At 38.6% G+C, this 22,421-nt stretch overlaps 1 protein-coding gene across 1 annotated transcript in view; it reads right to left on the bottom strand.

Moving 5' to 3' along the window:
• Positions 1-22,421, bottom strand: part of MFSD14A (major facilitator superfamily domain containing 14A) — a 42,267-nt gene that overhangs the window by 11,239 nt on the left and 8,607 nt on the right. The window contains exons 2-8 of the mRNA XM_025872280.2: positions 17,066-17,161; positions 8,418-8,480; positions 7,501-7,628; positions 5,714-5,828; positions 1,533-1,751; positions 1,136-1,249; positions 328-399 (exon numbers count right to left, since the gene is read on the bottom strand). Coding sequence (XP_025728065.1) covers positions 328-399; positions 1,136-1,249; positions 1,533-1,751; positions 5,714-5,828; positions 7,501-7,628; positions 8,418-8,480; positions 17,066-17,161 — 807 coding nt within the window. The remainder of the gene's footprint in view (positions 1-327; positions 400-1,135; positions 1,250-1,532; positions 1,752-5,713; positions 5,829-7,500; positions 7,629-8,417; positions 8,481-17,065; positions 17,162-22,421) is intronic.

Genomic DNA, 22,421 nt, shown 5'->3' on the forward strand with positions numbered 1-22,421 from the left:
CTTTATGCAGGTGTACACTCTAGTTTACTAAATCAATAAACGATCTTCCTGGTTTATACATTATATAATGATTAATATGTGTCAGTCCCCAAAATCTGATCAAGACTAACTACATTTAATGAAACTGAATTTCTGAACCTACAAACCTCAGATTCCTGACGCCGGTGACTCTACCAAGAAAATGTCACTTGAGTATCACTTGAGGCCCCTTTTGGATGGTCAACCAGGAGCAATGATCTACCTCCTCACTCTCTCTAACTAAAAAGAGACTCCCACCTAAAAAATAAAGTAAGATAAAATAAATAAAAAAAATAAAAAGAGCCTCACCTGTGCAATAATGGAAAGAATGCCAAGGACTGCTATAAATGCTGCAACACTTTCTGGTGAGAACTTCATTATCTAGAAGGTTTCCAGAAAAAAAAACATTAATAAAGACAAAAGTACAACAAACACCATACTGATGCAACTACTTGTATGTTAACATTAAATGGGCCAGAAAAAAAAAAAATAGAACTCATTTATAACCAAAGAAATCTTCAGAGGAAGAATCTGGCTTTCACTGAGAACCACAATTATAACAACTGTTTACATACCAAAAATAAGAGGTACTTAATTTAGATTCAGTAAATCTAAGTTCCTTAATTTAGACTTAGATTTCATAAATTAGAGACAGCTGTCAAACACTCAGAATCCATTTTACAAATAAGTATTGCACTGTTCGTGCTTTGTACAAGTACTGATAAAGGCTTGATCCTGCTTGGTAAGATTAGTGTCAAGGAGGAAAAATAAAAGCTCTCAGAACGTCTAGCTGCTTCACGGATACATGCTCTCCATCACCAAGAGACTGGAGTAGATGGATGGATTACAAGCATCCCTTCACTTCTATAAGCAACACAGAAGCTCAAGCCACACACATTGACAGGATAATTGTATCTTCCTGCAGAAGCCAAAGTCTTAACAGATACGCGTAAGGAGCATCAACCACGCAACACAGGAAGTTAATGCTGGTGAGCTGTTATTTACAAAAGAGGAGGCATTTAAAAAGTCTCTATCATAGCTCTCAAGATTAAATATTTTTGTTATTAAGGCACCAAACAACGGAAGGAAAGTCCCCCTTGGCACAATAGGATTTTACCTGTCTGAGGTATAAAAAGAAGCTGGAGTATTGGCCTGCCTCCGGTAGGTAGGAGAGAAACACCGTAATGCAGATTAGCAGCACTATGGAATCTTGGCCCACTTTTTTTAAGGACTAGAATAAGAAAAAGACCGACATAAGGTTTTATATCCAAACACTGAACTGCTCTTAAAAATATGCAGTGCTGTCTTCTGGCACTGTACATACAGGCACTTAGCGGTCTTTCCTAAATGTCTTTCATCCTCCGCAAACTATTCGGAAAAGTATTTCAAAATATTTTTAAAAATCTGTCAAAGATGTCTTCCCCAAATAAACATCCACAACAAAATATGACTATTGCACTGAATCATACATTCACTTTTTTGGCAAAGAGAAGGAGAAAACATAAACTTTTTACCGCAAAGGGGTCAGCCTGTTCCCAGGAAATGGGTGCCCCCCATGACGCTGGCCGCATCTTCTCGGGCAAGGACTCTGGCACAGCAACGAGGATAAAACAAATATCCAGCAACGCTATGGCTGTAGCCAGGACCACCACCAAGCTGTCCCCGTACACTCGGCCGAGGTAAGCTCCAATTGCGGGGCTGGTTACCAGACTTGCAGCAAATGTTGCTGAAACCTGCAACAAATCCAAGCGGACAGGAAGAGATGAGTCCGGACACCCCCGACTCTTTCCTTCAGCACCGCAGAACTCGGATTTATGTCAGTCCCCCTGCCGCTCTCCCTTTTCAGGACCCTACCTGTGCCATTTTTCTTCTATGCTCTTCTTTTGCAGGAAGAGAACAGATTCTTAACTAAAAAAAATATGTAATGGCCTGAAAGAGGTCTAAAGAACAATGCTCTAGGGAAATCCACTGTGATTTTTTTTCCCCAATATTAAAATTAAAATGAAATGAATGTTTACCTTGTTGCATATTTAAGGCTAGCTGAAATAAAGCTTAAAGACTTTGAGGTTTATCTTCTTTCTCATCAGTAAAAGTGTTAAGTGCTAGTACAAAAGTGAACTAGGTGATCTCTTTAGGTGGCAGAGTTAGGAAGGATGGGATCACAGGTCCTTGGCACTGAGTACATCGCTAACCATGTCTCTCTCTCTAAAACTCTGAAGAAGTCCACACACCTCTGAAGATGCAGATTAAAGAGGACAGAGGGGAAGACTAACTTAATCCCAGATGTGTCTGGCCTATTAAGACAAAATGGCCTGCAAATGAGCAGACGTGCCAGCAAGTATCACCTGATGGAGACCATGCTCTGTGGAGGATTAATTAGAAATTAATGTTGAGCTGCTCCTCTGTGCCATTTTTGACTTTTGGATAGAGGATTTAACATCACAGGAGTGCTTATTTTTAGCTGCTTATTAATAAATGCTCAAAAGAAGCAATTCAATTTCAAAGGTCAATTACTTGACAAGTACATAACATTGTAGTAACTTTTTTTTTTTAAGATTTTATTTATTTGACAGGGAGAGACATAGTGAGAGAGGGAACACAAGCAGGGGGAGTGGGAGAGGGAGAAGCAGGCCTCCTGTGGAGCAGGAAGCCCAATGTGGGGCTCAATCCCAGGACCCTGGGATCATGACCTGAGCCGAAGGCAGACACTTAACGACCGAGCCATCCGGGCGCCCCACACTGTAGTAACTTTAAGCATCTCACTATTGACCCAAACGTCCATCAGCTGGTGAATGGATAAACAGAAAGTGTACATCGCATACAGTGGAATACTACACCGAAGTAAAAGAACTACTGATAAATGTATCAACATGAATGAAAGATTATGCTAAGTGCAGACACAAAAGACTACATGTTGTATTACTTATGTTAAATTTCTATTAAAAGCAAAACTACAGGGGCACCTGGGTGGTTCAGTTGGTTAAATCCTCTGACTCTTGGTTCCAGGTCAGGTCAAGATCTCAGGGTCATGAGATCAAGCCCCGCATTGGGCTCGTGCTCATCGAGGAGTCCACTCGCCCTTTGCCCCTCCCCCACTCACATGCTCAGTAAACAAACAAAATCTTTTTTAAAAAAAGGCAAAACTCATTTGCAACGATGTGGATGGAACTGGAGGGTGTTATGCTGAGTGAAATAAGTCAAGCAGAGAAAGACATGTATCATATGATCTCACTGATATGAGGAATTCTTAATCTCAGGAAACAAACAGGGTTGCTGGAATGGTGGGGGGTGGGAGGGATGGGGTGGCTGGGTGATAGACATTGGGGAGGGTATGTGCTATGGTGAGCGCTGTGAATTGTGCAAGACTGTTGAATCACAGATCTGTACTTCTGAAACAAATAATACAATATATGTTAAGAAAAAAGAAAAAGAAGAAGATAGCAGGAAGGGAATAATGAAGGGGAGTAAGTCGGAGGGGAGACCAGGAGAGACGATGGACTCTGAAAAACAAACAGCGTTCTAGAGGGGAGGGGGTGGGGGGATGGGTTAGCCTGGTGATGGGTATTAAAGAGGGCACGTTCTGCGTGGAGCACTGGGTGTTATGCACAAACAATGAATCATGGAACACTACATCACAAACTAATGATGTAATGTATGCTGATTAACATAACAATAAAAATTAAAAAAAAACAAAAAAATTAAAAAGGCAAAACTACAAAGACAGAAAGTACACTGGTGGTTGGGTGCCTGAGGTGAGGGGTGAAGTGGGTGGGGAGAGATGGCCTTTGGGCTGATGGAAATGTTCTAAAACTGGATTGTGGTGGCATTTTGTTAGGGCAGCTTTAGCAAATTAAAGATTTTTATTTATTTTATTTATTTTAAAGAGAGAGGGAGCACTCACACATGCAAGTGGGGAGAAGGGCAGAGGGGGAGGGAGAGGAAGAGAATCTCAAGCAGACTCCACACTGTGTGTGGACCCCAATCAGGCTCGGGACTCAATCTCACAACCATGAGATCATGACTTGAGCCGAAACCGAGTTGGATGCTTAACCGAGCCACCCAAGCGCCCTGGGCAGCGTTAGCAAATTAAACGCAGTGGGCTGTGGTCTCAGAGGAACCTGGGTATGAGCAGGGCTCTGGAACCTGAGTGGACAAAGGAGCCGTGGTTCTCACTGCGAGGGTCACTGAGGTATCCGAGGGTATTCACTGAGATCATGCGTTCAAGGCAGTGAGCAAAGGCCCAATTCGAGTGTAGGTATTTTGTGTCCTTTCTCTTCTCCATTCTCCCCATCCAGTGCCCTTTTTTTATGGTTAGACAGAAAGAGGACCACAAAAAAACACCTTCCCCGGTTAGCTGCATCCATATTATTTCTAGAATTACTTGTCATTTGCTAGAATATGCCTTTAATATATAAAGCCTCCAGGTTGAAAATTATTAATTTCAAGAATCTGGCTACAACAAAATAAAGTACTTTAACCAAAACAACATGGATTGTGGTTATGGTTGCACAACTGTATAAATTTACTAAAAATCACTGAACTATACACATAAAATGGATGATTTTTACGGTATTTAAACTGTATCCCAATAAAGTTGTTAAAAAAATTCCTGGCCATCAACTTCATTATTTAATGTTCTAAGTTTAAAACTGAAATCATTAGGTCTTTTTTAAAGTTTCTAACAGTAGGTATTTCCCCTCAAAACTTTCTAATTCCAAAAAAAAAAAGACAACTTCCTAATTCCATGATTCTTTGTGTCCTTTGAATCAACGAAGACAGTCTCTTGTAAAACTAAGATTCAGCCTGACATATTTAGTCCTTATTTATCAAAAGATGCTTGTCCTGTATTTGCTGACACTCATCACTGTCCCACTTTGGACTATCTCATAATGATCTATATACTACCATGTCTGTGTTAGCTATTTTATTCCTAGATTTGATAGAAAAGAGATTACACTGCCATCAAATACTTAATTTCCCAAAAGAGTATTCAGAGGTTGGCAAACTGCCACCTCTGGGTCAAATCCAGCTAAGAATGGTTCTTACATTTTTAAAGAGATACACACACGAACAGAATACAAGACTCTATGTGGCCCACAAAGTCACAGAAACGTTTTGCTGATCCCTAACTGAAATATTAGCTTATTGCACATTTTAGAGTGGCCGTTAAATATTAGTAATGTTTAAACTCATGATATTAAATAATTCCTTATTTTTAGTATTCTTTTTTTGAAGATTTTATTTGTCAGAGACAGAGCAAGAGAGCACAAGCAGGGGGGAGCAGCAGAGGGAGAGGGAGAAGCACGCTCCCCACTGAGCAGGGAGCCCAATGTGGGACTCAATTCCAGAACCCCGAGATTATGACCTGAGCCGAAGGCAGATGCTTAGCCGACTGAGCCACCTAGGCGTCCCGATTTTTAGTATTCTTTCAAAAAGAACTTCTGTAAGGTAAAAATATTCTATAATTTCAAATCTGACATATATGACTAGTACTGAAAGAAAGTAACAAAACTTACATGGCTCTGTACTGAACAAACTTTTGATATAAGTCATCCATTAAAGCAATGGATGACTTTATTATGAAATGTATTTTATGCAAAAAAATAAATTTTGTAATACAAAGGCTTGCACTTGTTATATGAAATAATTAAAAAACAAGGTATTCTGATACAAAGAATAGAATAAACACACATACCAGTCCATAAGCCATACTTCTTTCATGTTCTTGGGTTATATCTGCCACATATGCAAATACCACAGAGAAAGTCACTGCAAAAACCCCAGAAACAGAGATAACAGCAAAGTACCACCTAGGATGGAAACACAATTGACAAGAAACAGAACAATTACCATTACACCTTAACCTTCCTTTATTTCTGTAAATGAATTAGAGTAAGAATAGCTCATTTCAGTCAATGGCTTACTAAGACAGTTCACGGATTCTTCTATAAATCATATGCCATTATAATGAAAATACAGTGTTAGAAGTGACCCTTCAAAAGCAATTCAGCTACTATGCAGGAATATTTAAAATTAAATAATATAGCCAGGTCAATATTTTACCCAACTGTTGTGAAATGGCTTTGTTGTTGGTTTTACTAAAAACAGCAACAAACTAAAGTCTACTATAATTGATCCATTACTATTTCCCACCACAGCACTACACAAACACAAAATTCAGTAGGTGAAATGGAGAAACAAGTTACTCTATATTTATTTTATGCCTCTATATAGAAACTAGATCTAGCTTTTCCATAAGCTATATTTAGCTTTTCAAATACTGGCAAAGCAACTCAGTCTTTACATAGAAGAAACCTGTGTGGCAGTACTCATAAATGAAATGGAGAATAGACAATTACTACGAAGAGTGGACAAAAGCTATTTTTAAAAAGCAAACTACATTTCTGTATATATGATTTCAAAATAACTGGCCAGGAATAAGAAACTTCTATTGTACTGTTGAATGTTTAGTTTTAAAAATCATGTGTAATCATAATGAACTTTCAAAATATTCCACCAGGGCTTTATTGCTTACTAAATTTTTTCTAACACAGTTTTTCACAGCAAATTTTTTGTTCATCGCCTAGACTCCTCTGTTAAGATTTCATTTGGGTGATTAGCATTCATCAAGGGTTTGGCCTTGAGAACTGTATCTATCCAACGTACAAGAGGAAGACCCTGCCTCTTATATTCCTTTATCCTTTCTAGATAGCCATGGAAATACAGCCCATCTATGAGGCAGAATTATATGCAGTGGAGTAGAACATTAGGAGAATTAATAAAGCTACAACTAAACTGGGCTCTATTACCTTGAGAAAATCATTCTCACTGTGAGCTTTCCCTCCTTTCCTCCTCAGGGAAAGAATCCTGATTTCAGTTAGGGTGGCCACGAGCCCAGCACCTTGTAACAAAGAGGAGCAGGTGCCTGAAATCTGACCTGATAGATATTAGCAGAGGTTGGGTGAAAACTGCGTGGTTTCTTTATAGGAAGGCGGTGTGCTCTTCTCAGCCACTCCTTCCATCCCGCTGCCTGAAGTGTGACACAAGCTGGAACTCAGGCAGCCATGTTGGACCGTGGGGGAGCTTGTGGAGGATGGCAGAGCACAGAGAGAGAAAAGGTCTGGTTCCCCAGAACTGCCAAACCAGCTCTGGACTGCTCGACTCCTGACTGCTTTTATATGGAGAAAGAAATAAGTTTCCCTCATGTTAAGCAACTACTATTTTGGGCTGTGGAATAAAGAAGTAGGTTACAGCCAATAGTCTACACACTTCCTAAGTAGCATCCAGTTCTAAAATCATTATGAACTATTACTTAGCCACTATATTTTTACGGGTCCTCTTATCTGCGTCAAAGAATACTGGAAGGATAAAATCAAAACCTACATAAGTAAGATGGCAAAAAAGGTGAATGAAATAAAGGACTGTTCAGAAAACAATGACGAGAACGCTATTGAATTGTTGTCATCTGATTTATGCACGTACCATGGGCTGATCTTCATTAAAGGAATTGGGGCACACGTGAAAAATACTGTTAGCAGCAAGAAGGATTTCCGACCCCAAACATCAGAAAGAGCACCAATAAGTGGGGCACTGAGGAATGACAACAAACCCTAAAAAAAAGTAAATGAAAAAAATGTATACAATCTACATCAATGAGCCGAAAAGAAATCATTCTACTATCACAGAAGAATAATTTTTTTTGTTTATTTCTAACATAAGTATAATATCACCAAACTTCACATAACTTATTTCTCGTCTATATAGAATTTAAAACTTTCCCAAGATTGTCTAGAATCACCTACAGGGCTCTGGTTGCATGTTCATATGAAATGCTCTAATGAATTCTCAATCACAATAATTCCACATTAGCAATTCTAGAAAGAATATCATGTTAGTTATCTGTTTTTATATTCATAGGCTAACTACCTATTTATAAACCTTGTTGGTCAAATGAAATCAAGAGTAAAGAGTATGTACAATAGTCAAGACTTTACCATATAGTTTTATATTTATGTATTTTTTAGTAGTTCTTTTCTCTTCAATCTATATTCTTGTTGTTAGCTTATAAAAGCATTTAGATCTCTGAAATAAAAATGCCAACATGTAAAACAGAAGGGAACTCTGTTATGATGTGTTTATCATTATACATAGAGTTGGCTATTATTTGAGTCAGATCATCTTTAGATGACCAATGAAAGTAAATATATTTTTTCTTTAACAAAAAGGATCATATTTAAAACCCAATTCATTTTTAAAGTATTAAGTAATCCCCCAAGATATACTCTAATTGTAAAAATTAACAGTGAATTCGCCCATTAACTAACTGATGTCCTGGCAGAGGTATACATACCAAGTGTATGTGCCTGTGTGTACATGGGCAAATATATCACCGGTCCTACCTTTACTCCTTGAATTAAGCCATTCATCAGAAATGTATGTTTAGGAAAGGTTTCATGTAATACCTAAACAAAAAATACAAAATAAAAATCTCATACCACATTTTAGTCTCAGTAAAACTTCTACATTTACATTTTAAAACATCCCTTCATATAATTTTATCTCCCATAAATTTTCAGATTTGTCTGATGCTATGCATATTAATAAATACTAATAATAGCAAACATTTATTTGGCATTTATGATGGCACAAGGCACTAAATTGGGCCCTTTACATGTATTATTTCCTTCTATTCCTCTTTTTTTTTTTTTTAAAGATTTTATTTATTTGACAGAGACACAGCGAGAGAGGGAACACAAGCAGGGGGAATGGGAGAGGGAAGCAGGCTTCCCGCGGAGCAGGGAGCCCAATGCGGGGCTCGATCCCCAGACCCTGGGATCATGACCTGAGCCGAAGGCAGACGCTTAATGACTGAGCCAGCCAGGTGCCCCTCCTTCTATTCCTCTTAATGATCCTATAATAACACTGATACAGGCAGAGGTTAAGTGTCTTATACATGATTACATAGTTAGTATGTAGGAAAACAGAAACTGAACACAGGAAGTTGGGCTTGAAAGTCCATGCTTTTAATTACTATGTGCTATCTTCACGATTATGCCACATATAACTTATAACCCCTTTATAGACAATTGTAGGTATTATCTAAGATAGGAGACTGGGAGAATAGGGAAATTTTGATTGCCAAAAAGTGAATCTAGAAAGACCGTAAAGTGAGAAAAAGAAATTCCCACCTATGAAAACGCATTAACAAGTTACTTTATTCTTTCTAAGACCTGGTCTCAAACCACATGGCATCAAATTGTTCAATGGGCAGCAAGTGAACCACTGGGTAGCCACTGGTTGAAAAAGCAAATGAAGGGAAAAGTTACCGAAAAAATAAGAAGGAACAGCTACGATTTTTACAGCCTATGTGTCAGAGACTTTATATATACTTTTATTTCATTTCATTCTAAGTATGGGTTAGATAAAATACCACTCCACAGATGAGGCAACCAAGTTCTTGCTTGACTTAAAAGCCACTGCTTCTTCCAGTATACCATGCTATTTCTCAATAAAAACAAGAGAGAATGGCAATATGGAGAATAAGAAAGTTGGGAATTCTCTTTAGGAAGAAAAACTATGCTGAGTGTACATTCTGACATCTTGTTAAGAAAAACTTTTAGAGGGATTACAATGCTCCCTTTTCTTCAGTTACTCTTCGCCCCAAACTAGAAATTTAACAAAAATTAACTCACGTGTAAAAATAAAATTAGAAATGAAACGTTTAGTCAAAGAAAATCATTAACATGGGGGAAAAAATCACATTATTTATGATATACATTTATTTTGTCTCTATATTTTATATGATATATATTACATATTTTCTCAACTGAAGGTGATTTTGACCTCCAGGGGTCATTTGACAATGTCTGAATACATTTCTGATTGTCCAAACTTGGACGGGGGGAGCTACATCTAAGAGGCAGAGATCAGAGATGCTGCAAAACACCCTATAAGGCACAGGTCAGCTCCTCATAACAAATAATCATCTGGTGCAAACTGTCAATAGAGTGCTGAGGCTGAGAAACGCTGATATTACTTATAATAAAGACGCACGGATCTAAGGAAGGGATCTGCAAACTTTTTGTAAAGAACCAGACAGCGTTATCTTTTTATAGCTTTGTAGGCTAAACAGTCTCTGTCACAAGTATTCAACTCAACAAAGACAGCTATAGACTATATGTAAATGAACGGTCGTGGCTGCGTCCCAAATGAAACATTATGAAAAACAGGCTACAAACAGGAGGCTTAGGACTTGCTCTGGCCACACTGTGCCGGCTCATTCGCTGAAGGAAAAGACTTCAACTCCTTAAAGTGGTATCTCAAAACCTTTTGCAGCAAATCAAATCCAGTTTTCTTTCAATAATTACTAAGGGCCAAAAAAAAAAAAAATTACTAAGGGCCAAATCTTTGTAGGGACACAAAATGTGTGTTACAAAGAATGAAGACCATAACGAATGCCTACAGAAAGCTTTATAATATGCTAATGATTCACTCTGCCAAGCTATCTTACATTCCAACAATCTGGTCTCTCCACTGTTTTAAATATTCCCATGCTTTCCAATATACAGGACATCCTTCCCATTTTGAATGTTTGTGCCCCTTATCTTCTCTCTCTAACCAACACCCAAACCTTCCAAATTGCTCCTCCTTTCCCATCAAAAGCAATCAATTCCTCTTTTAGGGCCAATAGGAAGTGATCAAACACTCGACAGTCACATAGGGTTTGTGAAATTTCTTTTATCCAATACTGAGCTACTTGGCTCTAGTATTTTTCAGTTTTTCCTGTATTTAATATATATTCCCTTTCAATATATTTCAGAGTACTTTTTTTTTAAAAGATTTTATTCATTTATTTGTCAGAGAGAGAGAGAGAGAGCACAAGCAGGGGAAGGGGCAGGCAGAGGGAGAAGCAGGCTCCCCACTGAGTAGGGAGCCCACCGTGGGACTCGATCCCAGGACCCTGGGATCATGACCTGAGCCGAAGGCAGTCGCTTAACCAACTGAGCCACCCAGGCACCCCTGATTTTTTAACAAAATTTTAACACAGAGACAAATACAACAATACAAATGTAAAGATTTTTGATCTGTGAGGATCCTTTTAGCACTGGACTTTAGAGCAGAATAAGAAAAAATGTTACATTTTCTAAGAAATTTTACAGGTCTTAAAATTTATGGAACTTCAAAAACTTCTAGAGGAAACAGTTCTTAAAATATTAAATGCCTCAGGACTATCTCTGTAGCAAAGGCTGCTAAGCCATTTACATAGAAGAGATGCTGGAGAATTTGAGTGTAGGGTCTTGCTCCTTAACACAGATTGCATCTAAGCATTCAGGACCATCAAACACTGGGCCTAGTTTTCCCAGAACCATAGGTTAAAAAAGTTAAGCCACTTCTTGGCATTACAGATCCTTAAAACTATTGTTATTAATTCTCTTTATCTAATATGTTAGTCGATCAATCATCACTGACTGAATACCCACTATGAACCAAACATATAGCCTCTCAAAAGTGTTAGACTTCAGTACTTAAAATATATTTGGCAGTCTAAAATTCTTTGTACTTAATGTAAACCCCCTTGCTGGTGGAGACTTTACCATCCTCCCCTGGGCAGATCCTCCACATAAAACACAGTTTTTGTTCTTTCACTGTGTTCTAGGAGAACACAGGGTTCCAGAAGTTCTTTTAGTTTAAAACTCAAAGATAACTGAAATCACATGAAATTTAAAAAAAAAAATTCTTTAACTTCACATTGATTTTGAAAACTAAGGCTGGGGTGCCTGGGTGGCTCAGTCAGTTGGGCGTCTGCCTTCAGCTCAGGTCATGATCCTGGGGTCCTGGGGATCGAGCCCCACATCTGGCTCCTTGCTCAGCAGGGAGTCGGCTTCTCCCTCTGCCCCTCTCCTGCTCGTGCACGCTCTCTAATAAATAAATAAAATCTTCAAAAAAAAAAAGAAAGAAGAAATCTAAGGCTAATAAATCCCAAACATCATAATCCCATTTATTATAATTAGTATATCTTAACACTGGTTATCTGTTAAATGAATTAAAGAAAATCTTTGAAATTTAAAATGCTGAAACTTTATCATTTTTGAGAGCTATGTATGGAAAGAGAGATACTGACTTAAAATACAAATAAACTGAATTATAACTTCATCTTCATTCTCCCATTTTAAATAAATGTTAAGAGCTGTGACTCTCAGGCGTCTGGGTGGCTCAGTCAGTTAAGCATCTGCCTTCGGCTCAGGTCATGATCCCAGGGTCCTGGGATCGGCCCCGCATGGGGCTCCTTGCTCAGAGGGGAGCCTCTTCCTCTCCCTTTGCCTGCCACTCCCCCTACGTCAAATAAATAAATAAATTCTTAAAAAAAAAATGATGTGACTAGTCCAAACTGAAATGTGCTGTAAGGATTTCAAAGACGTAATATATACTGGGTTGCAAAAAATAAGCACAACTAAAGAATAAATAAAATCTCAAAAAAAAAAAAAAGCTGTGACTTTCTAGGTTATAATCCATTTCAAAGCACATAAAACAGAAATATAATGTTTAAAGTTAACTAACTTCTAGAAAGAGGGTGAAGTGCTATGACTTGGTGCCATCTTGTACCTCGAAAGTCCCCTCCCCCACTCCCCCAACACCAAAATGGGGGTGGGGGGTAAGGGCATATAGGAGTCCAAAGTAAAGAAGACTACCACAAAGTCAACAATAAAAAATTTGTAAGCAAAAAACCTCAAAGTGAGCAAAACCTTTTTAAACCTACACCGAATTAATATATTGGTTCTTATTAGTGATATATACTAGATATATGAGAATCACTTCTAAAAAATACATATGTCTGAGCCTTACCCTTGAAGATTCTGACTTCAACAGGATAGGTTATAAGGCCCAGATATTTTGAAAAAAACTCCCCAAGTATAGCTAATATTCACTTCTAGTAAGAAAAAAAAAATCACTGACGAATAGCACATTTTAACTGCTGAAAATGTTCATCTCTGGTTGGCTAATTTGTCCTAACGGGGAAGGTAACATTTACCCTGAAGCCAAGATCTCTTATCAAGCTGCTGACGCTTGACTGGAGGGGTAGGTGGGATTGCAGGGGAATTTGGTGTCCTTATACATTTCTATACTGCTTTATGTTTTACAACAAGCATACATTGCATCTCTAATTTTTTAAAAAGCAATATATATTACATAGAGAGAGAAGAATTATATATACATGTGCTTCCACACATAATTTTCTTTAGTGATATTTCAAAGATTCTTGCTATTCCAATGCCTGCAGGCCAAAGTACCTGAAAGAACCTGGAATATAACACATCTCAGCATTCAGATACAATCTAATCACTACAGCTCAATCTTTGTTTTGCCTAGGTCTGCCCCACCCCATCCCAAGGGTTTCCCCCTCACATAAGAGAAAAATGTAGAACACAAAAACTGCAATTATTTAAAAACATGTATACATTATAGATAAGAAAAGAACTAGAAAAATAAAATTCTGAGCTTAATATTCATTAATATGTAAATGTTTTTTTCTGTTAAAGTCAAGTGCTTGACTTTAAAAATATTAATGAAGTAAAATTGGGAAAAGATAAAGGACTATGATAATATTACAGACAACTTTCCCCAGGAACCACAACTCATTTCACCATTTAAAAATTCAGATATAGGGGTGCGTGGGTGGCTCAGTCGTTAAGTGTCTGCCTTCCACTCAAGTCATGATCCCGGGGTCCTGGGATCGAGCCTCGCATCTGGCTCCCTGCTCAGCGGGGAGTCAGCTTCTCCCTCTGCCCCTCTCCTGCTCATGCATGCTCTCTCTCTCTCTCTCTCTCTCTCTCTAATAAATAAATAAAATCTTAAAAAAAAATTCAGATATAAGGACAAATACGGGAATTGAGAATAACTTTTAACAACTGTGGGAAAGAAAGTCTTGGCTATAAATCAAATAATTGGCAATGTTATAGATAACTATTACAAAAAATATAATCATGCTGGCGAAAAAAAAAACATTAAGTCCTCCCAAATTAGCACCTTTCATTTTCCTGATCAGAACTCAGCATTTTAAAAAGTAAAAATTCAGGGCGCCTGGGTGGCTCAGTTGGTTAAGCAACTGCCTTCGGCTAAGGTCATGATCCTGGAGTCCCAGGATCGAGTCCCGCATCCGGCTCTCTGCTCAGCAGGGAGTCTGCTTCTCCCTCTGACCCTCTTCCCTCTCGTGCTCTCTATCTCTCATTCTCTCTCTCTAATAAATAAATAAATCTTTAAAAAATAAAAAGTAAAAATTCAACATTTTAAAAAGTAAAAAAAGACAAATCAAAAGCATTATCCACTTTTTAACAAAAAAATTAAAAATATACTAAGCACAAAGTGAGCTACAATAAATGAACTAAAAAACAAGTCTTTATGTCTAAATAACTGGATTCTTTCCTGTTCTTAAAGAAGACAGTCTCCTTTTGTCCAAGCAGGAAAAAAAAAAACAAAGTTAGACAAAAACCTTTGTTTTTTTAATACCTACTTTTATATCTATATTATTTTATATATATTACCTTTATATCTAAAGAATATAAAACAGAAGCAAATTTTAAAATTGCTATACACAAAAAATCCTGCTGACAAATTATGGAAACATCACTAAAAGCTTTTTTGATGGCTTCCAAACAATTTACCCAAAACATTTTAATCTCTCTACTTAGCTACCGTTTGGACTGCCAATAACCTTAACTACCTGAGTCACAGGTATGAACCACTTACTCCCAGCATCCCCCTAGGCTGAGCACTGGGACAAAGCAAGCCTAGTTTCAAATACCAACTCTGCAGTTTACTATCACAGTAGTTGCAAGTAAGTTGCTTAATTTTTCTAAACCTTAATTTTCTCATCTGTATTATCAGGCTAATACCTCACCCATAGGGGACTTTGATGATTAAAAGTGATAATGCATTTCAAGTGCTTAGGACTGTGCCTGAACCCAGCATAATATAAATATAAATGAACTGTTTACTATCACAAAACTCAAGTACTTTAAACCACAGGACTGATGATCCACCTGACAGATTTATATGTTAAGCTGGTAGTAGACTATAAAAAAAAGCACACTGGACCATCAGAGAGGCGAATATAAAAGTGTGAGACCACACAGTTATCATAGCATCTCAGTAACCCATGACATCAGGTTATTACAATATAATGAAGTTACAAATGTCATAATGAAATTGCATCACCTGATAAAGTTCCAAATCAGAGGACAACATGGATCATGAAGGCAGGAAATGTGTGATCAATTTTTGGACTCCCATCAGAAATTATTAAATTAAAAAAAGATCAGATATTTTAAAAGTCCACATTTCAATTATTTTGAAAATCTATTAATGTACAACTGATGACCTATTACAAGTAAATCCTTTTTTTTTTCTTATGATTTTATTTATTTATTTGACAGACAGCACAAGTAGGGGGAACTGAGCAGGGAGCCTGATGCGGGGCTTGATCCCAGGACCCTGAGATCATGACCTGAGCTGAAGGCAGATGCCTAACAACTGAGCTACCCAGGCACCCCCAAGTAAATTCTTCTTAAAAAGTAAAAGATCTCAGTGAAAACATACTCAAATCAGCATTCTTACAATTTTATGTCCGGGAACTGCTACTATTCAGGGAACTATTCTAACTTGCAATGCATGATTTATTTACAGAAGAAACTGAGATTTTCTGTTCTTCTGAACTGTGTTTTAACAGTACTCATGAATATGCCCTATACATTCCAAACAACTATTAAACATTCATATTTTATGTAGATCCAGTAATGATTATGTAGCCATATAATACGGAGATGGATGGAACGTAAATTTTCTTTCTTTCTTAGAACATAAATCTACTTATATGATCATCCAATTTATTTATAAACAACCTTTTTTGTAAAAATCTTTTCTGTATAACAATGAGCAATCTTAAAAATATAAGGAAGCATATCGCTCTAAAATTCTACTAGATTTGGTAAGCTGTACATTTTATCCTAATTACGCTTTTCAAGGTATTACTAGACTTCTGCCATAACTACTCCTTCCTTTATTTCATTCCCCTGATCTACATCAAAAGGAGAGAACTAATGGGGTGGCTGGGTGATAGACACTGGGGAAGGTATGTGCTATGGTGAGCGCTGGGAATTGTGTAAGACTGTTGAATCACAGACCTGTACCTCTGAAACAAATAATTAATTATATGTTAAAAAAAAAAAAAGAAGAAGATAGGAGGAAGGGAAAAATGAAGGGGGGGAAATCGGAAGGGGAAACGAACCATGAGAGACGATGGACTCTGAGAAACAAACTGAGGGTTCTAGAGGGGAGGAGGGTGGGGGGATGGGTTGGCCTGGTGATGGGTATTAAAGAGGGCACGTATTGCATGGAGCACTGGGTGTTATACGCAAACAATGAAGCATGGAACACAACATCAAAAATTAATGATGTAATGTATGTGACTAACATAATAAAAAAATTAAAAAAAGGAAAGATAAAGAAAAGGTTGAAATGAAAAAAAAGAGAAAACTAGCTATCACCTGAATTGTTTGGACTAGCAGGGATGTCTTTTCTAAGGCTCCAAACCTGGGGATATTTGGGCAAAATCAGCTTAGGGCTGTGAAAAGAATGATTTTTTAAATGGTTACCTCTAGAGCCTTAGCCTAACCTAAGAGAAACTTGCATTTGGAAAATGCAGCTGTATGAATGAATCTCAAAATAATAATGCTGAGTGATTCAGGTCATAGATAACATCTTTCCTGAGCCTGTCAGTTTAAGAATCCCATCTCCCCTATCCAGAGTGGGGACTGAGCCCCTGCTTCCCCATGGGCAGTATTCACCAGAAGAACCATCCAGCCAAGCCCTCCCCACAAAGTAAGGGCGAAGTTAAGGTCAGAAAAAGCAACGAAACCAACTAAATGTAGTATTGAAGAGTTGACAATATTCGTGTAAGAATTAACCATGGAAAGGGAAAAGGGCCACCTTTTCCCCCTCAAAACTGAACAAAAAGAGATTTAAGTCCATAATAAGTTAAAAGATTACTTACCACCAAGGTGGGTGCTGTCAATAATCCCCAAGCAAAAAACTCCAAAAAGATGACGATCACCGCATGGTAGACACTAGGAGAACCTATTCCTTGAGGCTATAAAAAGAAATTTGCAAAAAGTTAACAGTGCCTTCCAGAATTACTAACAATTATGGCAATAGTCGATATTTATTCATTGAGATCCTACATGTACTGGCACTATGTGAAACGTCTGAACACTTACTGTCCCTGTCCTCAAGGTAAATACATCATATAAGCACAGTGTGCAGTGGTAACCCACAGAGTGCCAGGTAGGGGTGGAACTATCAGACTTCCTGGAGGCAGATGAAAAGGAGGCGGGGGCGGGGGCGGCACACGACAAGAGAGGTCAAGGCCGCAGCCTATACAAAGGCTGCAAGGCTGGGGGGCAAGAGGCCGGACAGGACTCCTATAGTTCAGTACAACTGGAACACGAGCCGCACAGCGGGAGCAGCTAGAAGCAAGCAGGGACTAACTTCCATGCTCAGGAGTCTATAGTTCATTCTGAAGGCAATGGGGAGCCGCTAAAGGATGGTAAGTAAGACTCACGTGATCAGATAAAAGTTTTAAGAAAGATCATTCTGGCAAAGGTGTAGCAGATGGATGATAAGGGAGCAAAACTGAGGAAAGTTAACAGTTAGAAGGCTACTGCACTAACCCCAAAACATAAACGAAGCATGTAGCAAGAATAACATGGCTCGAAAGCAGAACAGTCCCCAGAGCAGCACATTAGAGACCTGGGATTTGACATACAGAAGAAAGAAAAATACAAAATGGAGTTTATACTGCTGCTAGCAGTGTCTTAAGAATTACTTCAGTTGTCAAACAGTGAATCGTGGAACACTGCATCAAAAACTAATGATGTAATGTATGGTGACTAACATAACATAAAAAATTAAATTTAAAATAAAATAAATGTTATTTAGTAAAAAAAAGAATTACTTCAGTTGTTGAATTTCATATTCTAAGGGCAATATTAAATTGATGGCAAAGCAAATGACCTATAACATTAACTCAGTCTCCACTAACAGGTTTCTACAATAAAAAGACAAGTTTAATCAATATATACTACAAAGTCATACATAAGTTGTAAAGTATATTCAACAGTCTTATGTGGAAACTATTAAGGGTTTGGATTTCTCTATACACTAAAACTGATGCCACATCATTTTAATACTGTCATAATGTATCATCATTATTTTAAAATACAGATAACTCTCCTAATCTTCAGAATTTAGGTATTTGAAAACCCCTTTGGTAAAACTTGCAGTTTAGGAATTTGAGACAACAGAGGTGGGGCACACAAGAGGTGAAGGACCATGGCTGGGAATGAATTTGTTCAAGATCTCATTCATTCAACAAACATTTACAGAGCACCTACTATGTACCAGAGGTGCGGGATTACAAAAACCATTAAAACATACCCCCTGATCTCAAGGAATTCACAGTCCAGAGAGGAAAAAACCTCATTATACATCATCTGCTTAAGTGCAAATGCAATAAAAGAGATACATACAAGTAAGGAAGCAAGGAAAGAGTACTGCAAGAAAAGCAGGTAGTGTGGACAATCTCACCAGAGAAAACTGTAATGAAACAGAGAAGCACCATGACAGTTGAAGGCTGATGGAGAATAAAGTAATAATCATGGAGTAAAGAAAGGAAGGCAGAAGAGGTAGCCTCTAAGCTTTGTTAAGGAGTTTCTCATCATTACTCTAGAGACACAATGAACCACTGAAGGGTTTCAAGCAAGAGAATGGTGTGATCGGACCTGCATTTTTCGGTACACCATGATGATTTCCTAAAGTTGGAAACCGAGGAACAAACTGCATGTAAAAGAAGGCTATTTCAATCAGTTCCAACAAGAGATGATGAGGGCATGAAACAGGGGAGTGGCAAGGACACCGGAGGGGAAGGAATGGATACAAGTACGGAGAATATGAAAGTAGCAGCACTTGATAAATCTGGGGAGAGTGAAGAATGACTTCTGAGGTTTTAGCTTGGTTATCTACTAGCGGAAGCTGGGAACATCGCAGCTCTTTTTCCCCCAAGGGGTTCAGATTTACTTCAGGTCCTATCGAAGACACTGCCCCTTGTACTTGAAACATTTCTATTGTCTTTTGAGGACTAAAACTAATGAAGTCAGCATGATGATGTCTGAAACCACCAGAGTGGGTGAGATTATAGGGAGAAGACGAAAAGGGAAAGAAGTGGGCTAAGACCGAACTCTAAGAAACACCAACATTTAATGGGCAGAGGAAAACAAACCGTGAAGAAAATAAAGAAGGAACAAATCAGAGAAATATCAGGACACTTAAGAGAATACAGTGTTACAAATGACAAAGGATCAGTTTTAAGGAAGGGGTGATATCCAGTACCAAACAGAGCAAATACAGGTAATTTAAAATAAGGTCAAAACACAGCTCTAGGGGCGTCTGGGTGGCTCAGTCGTTAAGCGTCTGCCTTCGGCTCAGGTCATGATCCCAGGGTCCTGGGATCGAGCCCCGCATCGAGCTCCCTGCTTGGTGGGAAGCCTGCTTCTCCCTCTCGCACTCCCCCTGCTTGTGTTCCCTCTCTCGCTGTGTCTCTCTGCCAAATACATAAATAAAATCTTAAAAACAAAACACAGCCGTAGAATTTTGTAAGGTCCAAACTGGGTTTTGTTTACCACTACTATACTCAGCACTTAGTGAAAAATGCCTAGAACTTCTCAGGACCTTTAACATGCTAATTTACATTATGAATTTCCAAGAAGATACAGTATGCATTGTATTCCAAACTTGATGGAATCCTTCTTTCATATAACAGATAGTATCTTGTGGCCATTTGAGTTCCTTGTAAAACTATTTGGGAAATGCTGATAAAAAGATGATAATTATATAAAAATGTGTATAAATATAAACACAGAGCAAAAAAACTGGAAGGAAATGATGTTAAAAGTGGCTGTTTCAGGGAAGAGCACTCAGTTGAGGAGAATGTCAGGGAAGGCTTCTTAGGAAGTTAGGCAGTATTATCTGAGACCTGGAAGTTGAGTGGGAAAGATGTTGGGGCTGTCAGGTGTACATGCGTGTTTGGGGGGTAGGATGTCAGTGGAGGATAATGATGGCCACGAGTGTCTGAGGTAAAGGGAACAGCATATGCAAAGGCCAGAAGGAAAGAAACATCACAGCTTCTTCTGTTGAAAGAATGTCTAAGGAGGAGAGCGGTAAAAGAGGCTGAGAGGAGGAGAGGTGAAACTGAAAAGGTGATCTGCAAAAGGCCTCTTCAGTCACATGCAGACCTCTAACTTGCAGGCAGCAGGGTAACTGAAACATTTCAAGCCAGAGAGTTAACATCACATTATGGGACTGTCTTTTTGGAACAATAACTTTCACTGCAGGGTGGCAAAGAGTTTGAAAGGGAGGGAGGAAGACCAGAAGGCAGGCTATTGAAGAAATAACAGGGGAGAGGTAATAGTAACTGGAATAAGATAGTAGGGATGGAGAAAGTGAATGGATACAAAAAACACTTAAGAGGTTGAATCAAAAGGACTCTGTGACTGACTAGATGTAGCAGAAGACAATAAGGGAAGATCAAAGATGAAAAGATAAGATTTCTGTGGTTTAGTCAGCCAGACTGTGAGGAAAGAGGAAAGAACAAAAGATTAATTCATTTTTTCAAGATTTTATCTTACAGAGAGAGAGAGAGCGCGCTCGCACACAAGCAGGGGGAGTGGGAAAGGGAGCAGCAGGCTTCCCAATGAGCAGGGAAGCCCAATGTGGGGGCTCGATCCCAGGACCCTGGGATCATGACCTGAGCCAAAGGCAGATGCTTAACTGACTGAGCCACGTAGGCGCCCCAAGATCAATTCATTTTAGGCATACTAGTTTGAGAAAAACATGTACAACTGAATTTAAAGACGACAAACTGAGGAAGACCTGGAAGAAATGAAGATTAATATCTAGATAAAGCATTCATAAAAACCAATACAAAATGACACCATAAAAATGTAACAGATAAAGATAATTTTAAAAATAGCTAATAACAGGGGTGTCTGGGTGTCTCATTTGGTTAGCAACTGCCTTCAGCTCAGGTCATGATCCCAGGATCCTGTGACGGAGACCCGCATCGGGCTCTCTGCTCAGTGGAGAGCCTGCTTCTCTCTCTGCCTGCCGCTACCCCTGCTTGGGCTCACTCTTGCTCTCTAAAAAAAAAAAAAAAAAAAAGGTTAATAATTCTATCCTATGGAAATAACTGAGCATTCAGAAAAAGATCTACCATTAAGATAGTCACAGTAGCATCATTTATAGTAGGAAATACGGAAATCTAAATGTTCAATCTTTAAGTCAGACAGAATATGCTGCAAAAATTGTTTATGGATCATCTTTAATGATATGTGAAAATGCTCATGGCAACGTTAAGTTTAAAAAAATAAAAGCAGGATATAAAATTGTATGTGTAGAATAATTTCAACTATGAAAAACAAAATAAAAGCTCACCTAAATGTTAATTAGGTAGCAATTTTAAGGGACATCTTTTCTAATAAGCATGCCTATACTTTAAATATGAGGAAAATGTTTTGCTTAAGAGAAAAACTGAAAAAACTGGAATGGAAAAAGATACGTAGTTAGATATACTGTACCTTCTGAGCTATTCTCTCATTATTTCCCAGAATTGGGAGGAAAAAGTGTGTGTATGTGTGTGTGTGTGTGTGTATCTTAAGATTTATGAGCAAGTGCGTGCGCACAGCACACACACACGCACGTGGAGGGAGGGGCAGAGAGAGAATCCCCAGGCAGACTCCCCACTGACCAGGGCGCCCCAAGGGAAGCCTGACTTGGGGGCTCCATCCCACAACCCATGAGATCATAACCTGAGCCTGAAACCAAGAGTTGGATGCTCAACTGACTGAGCCATCCAGGTGCCCCTATATACATATTTTTAAAGCAAGGGATGGGGGGAGAGATAGGGATATTTGCTTATCCTAAAGTACTAGTAATTTTGAGAGCTGTATTATATCTATATTCATCTCTTTTGTTTTGAAAAAATTCAAAAGTAATACAAGATCTTGGGGGCACCTGGGTGGCTCAGTCAGTTAAGTGACTGACTCTTGATCTCAGCTCAGGTCTTGAGTTCAAGCCCTGCACTGGGCTCCACGCTGGGAGTGGAGACTCCTTAGGGGGGTTAAAAAAAAAGGTAATACAAGATCTTAATAAAATTGGGGCGCCTGGGTGTCTCGGTCGTTAAGCGGCTGACTTCGGCTCAGATCATGATCCCAGGGTCCTGGGATCGAGCCCCGCATCAGGCTCCCTGCTCTGCAGGAAGCCTGCTTCTCCCTCTCCCACTCCCCCTGCTTGTGTTC

Source organism: Callorhinus ursinus, unplaced genomic scaffold, assembly GCF_003265705.2.
Source record: "Callorhinus ursinus isolate GAN/ISIS: 27379988/994484 unplaced genomic scaffold, GSC_fseal_2.0 scaffold9, whole genome shotgun sequence".
In the NCBI taxonomy this organism is placed as follows: domain Eukaryota; kingdom Metazoa; phylum Chordata; class Mammalia; order Carnivora; family Otariidae; genus Callorhinus; species Callorhinus ursinus.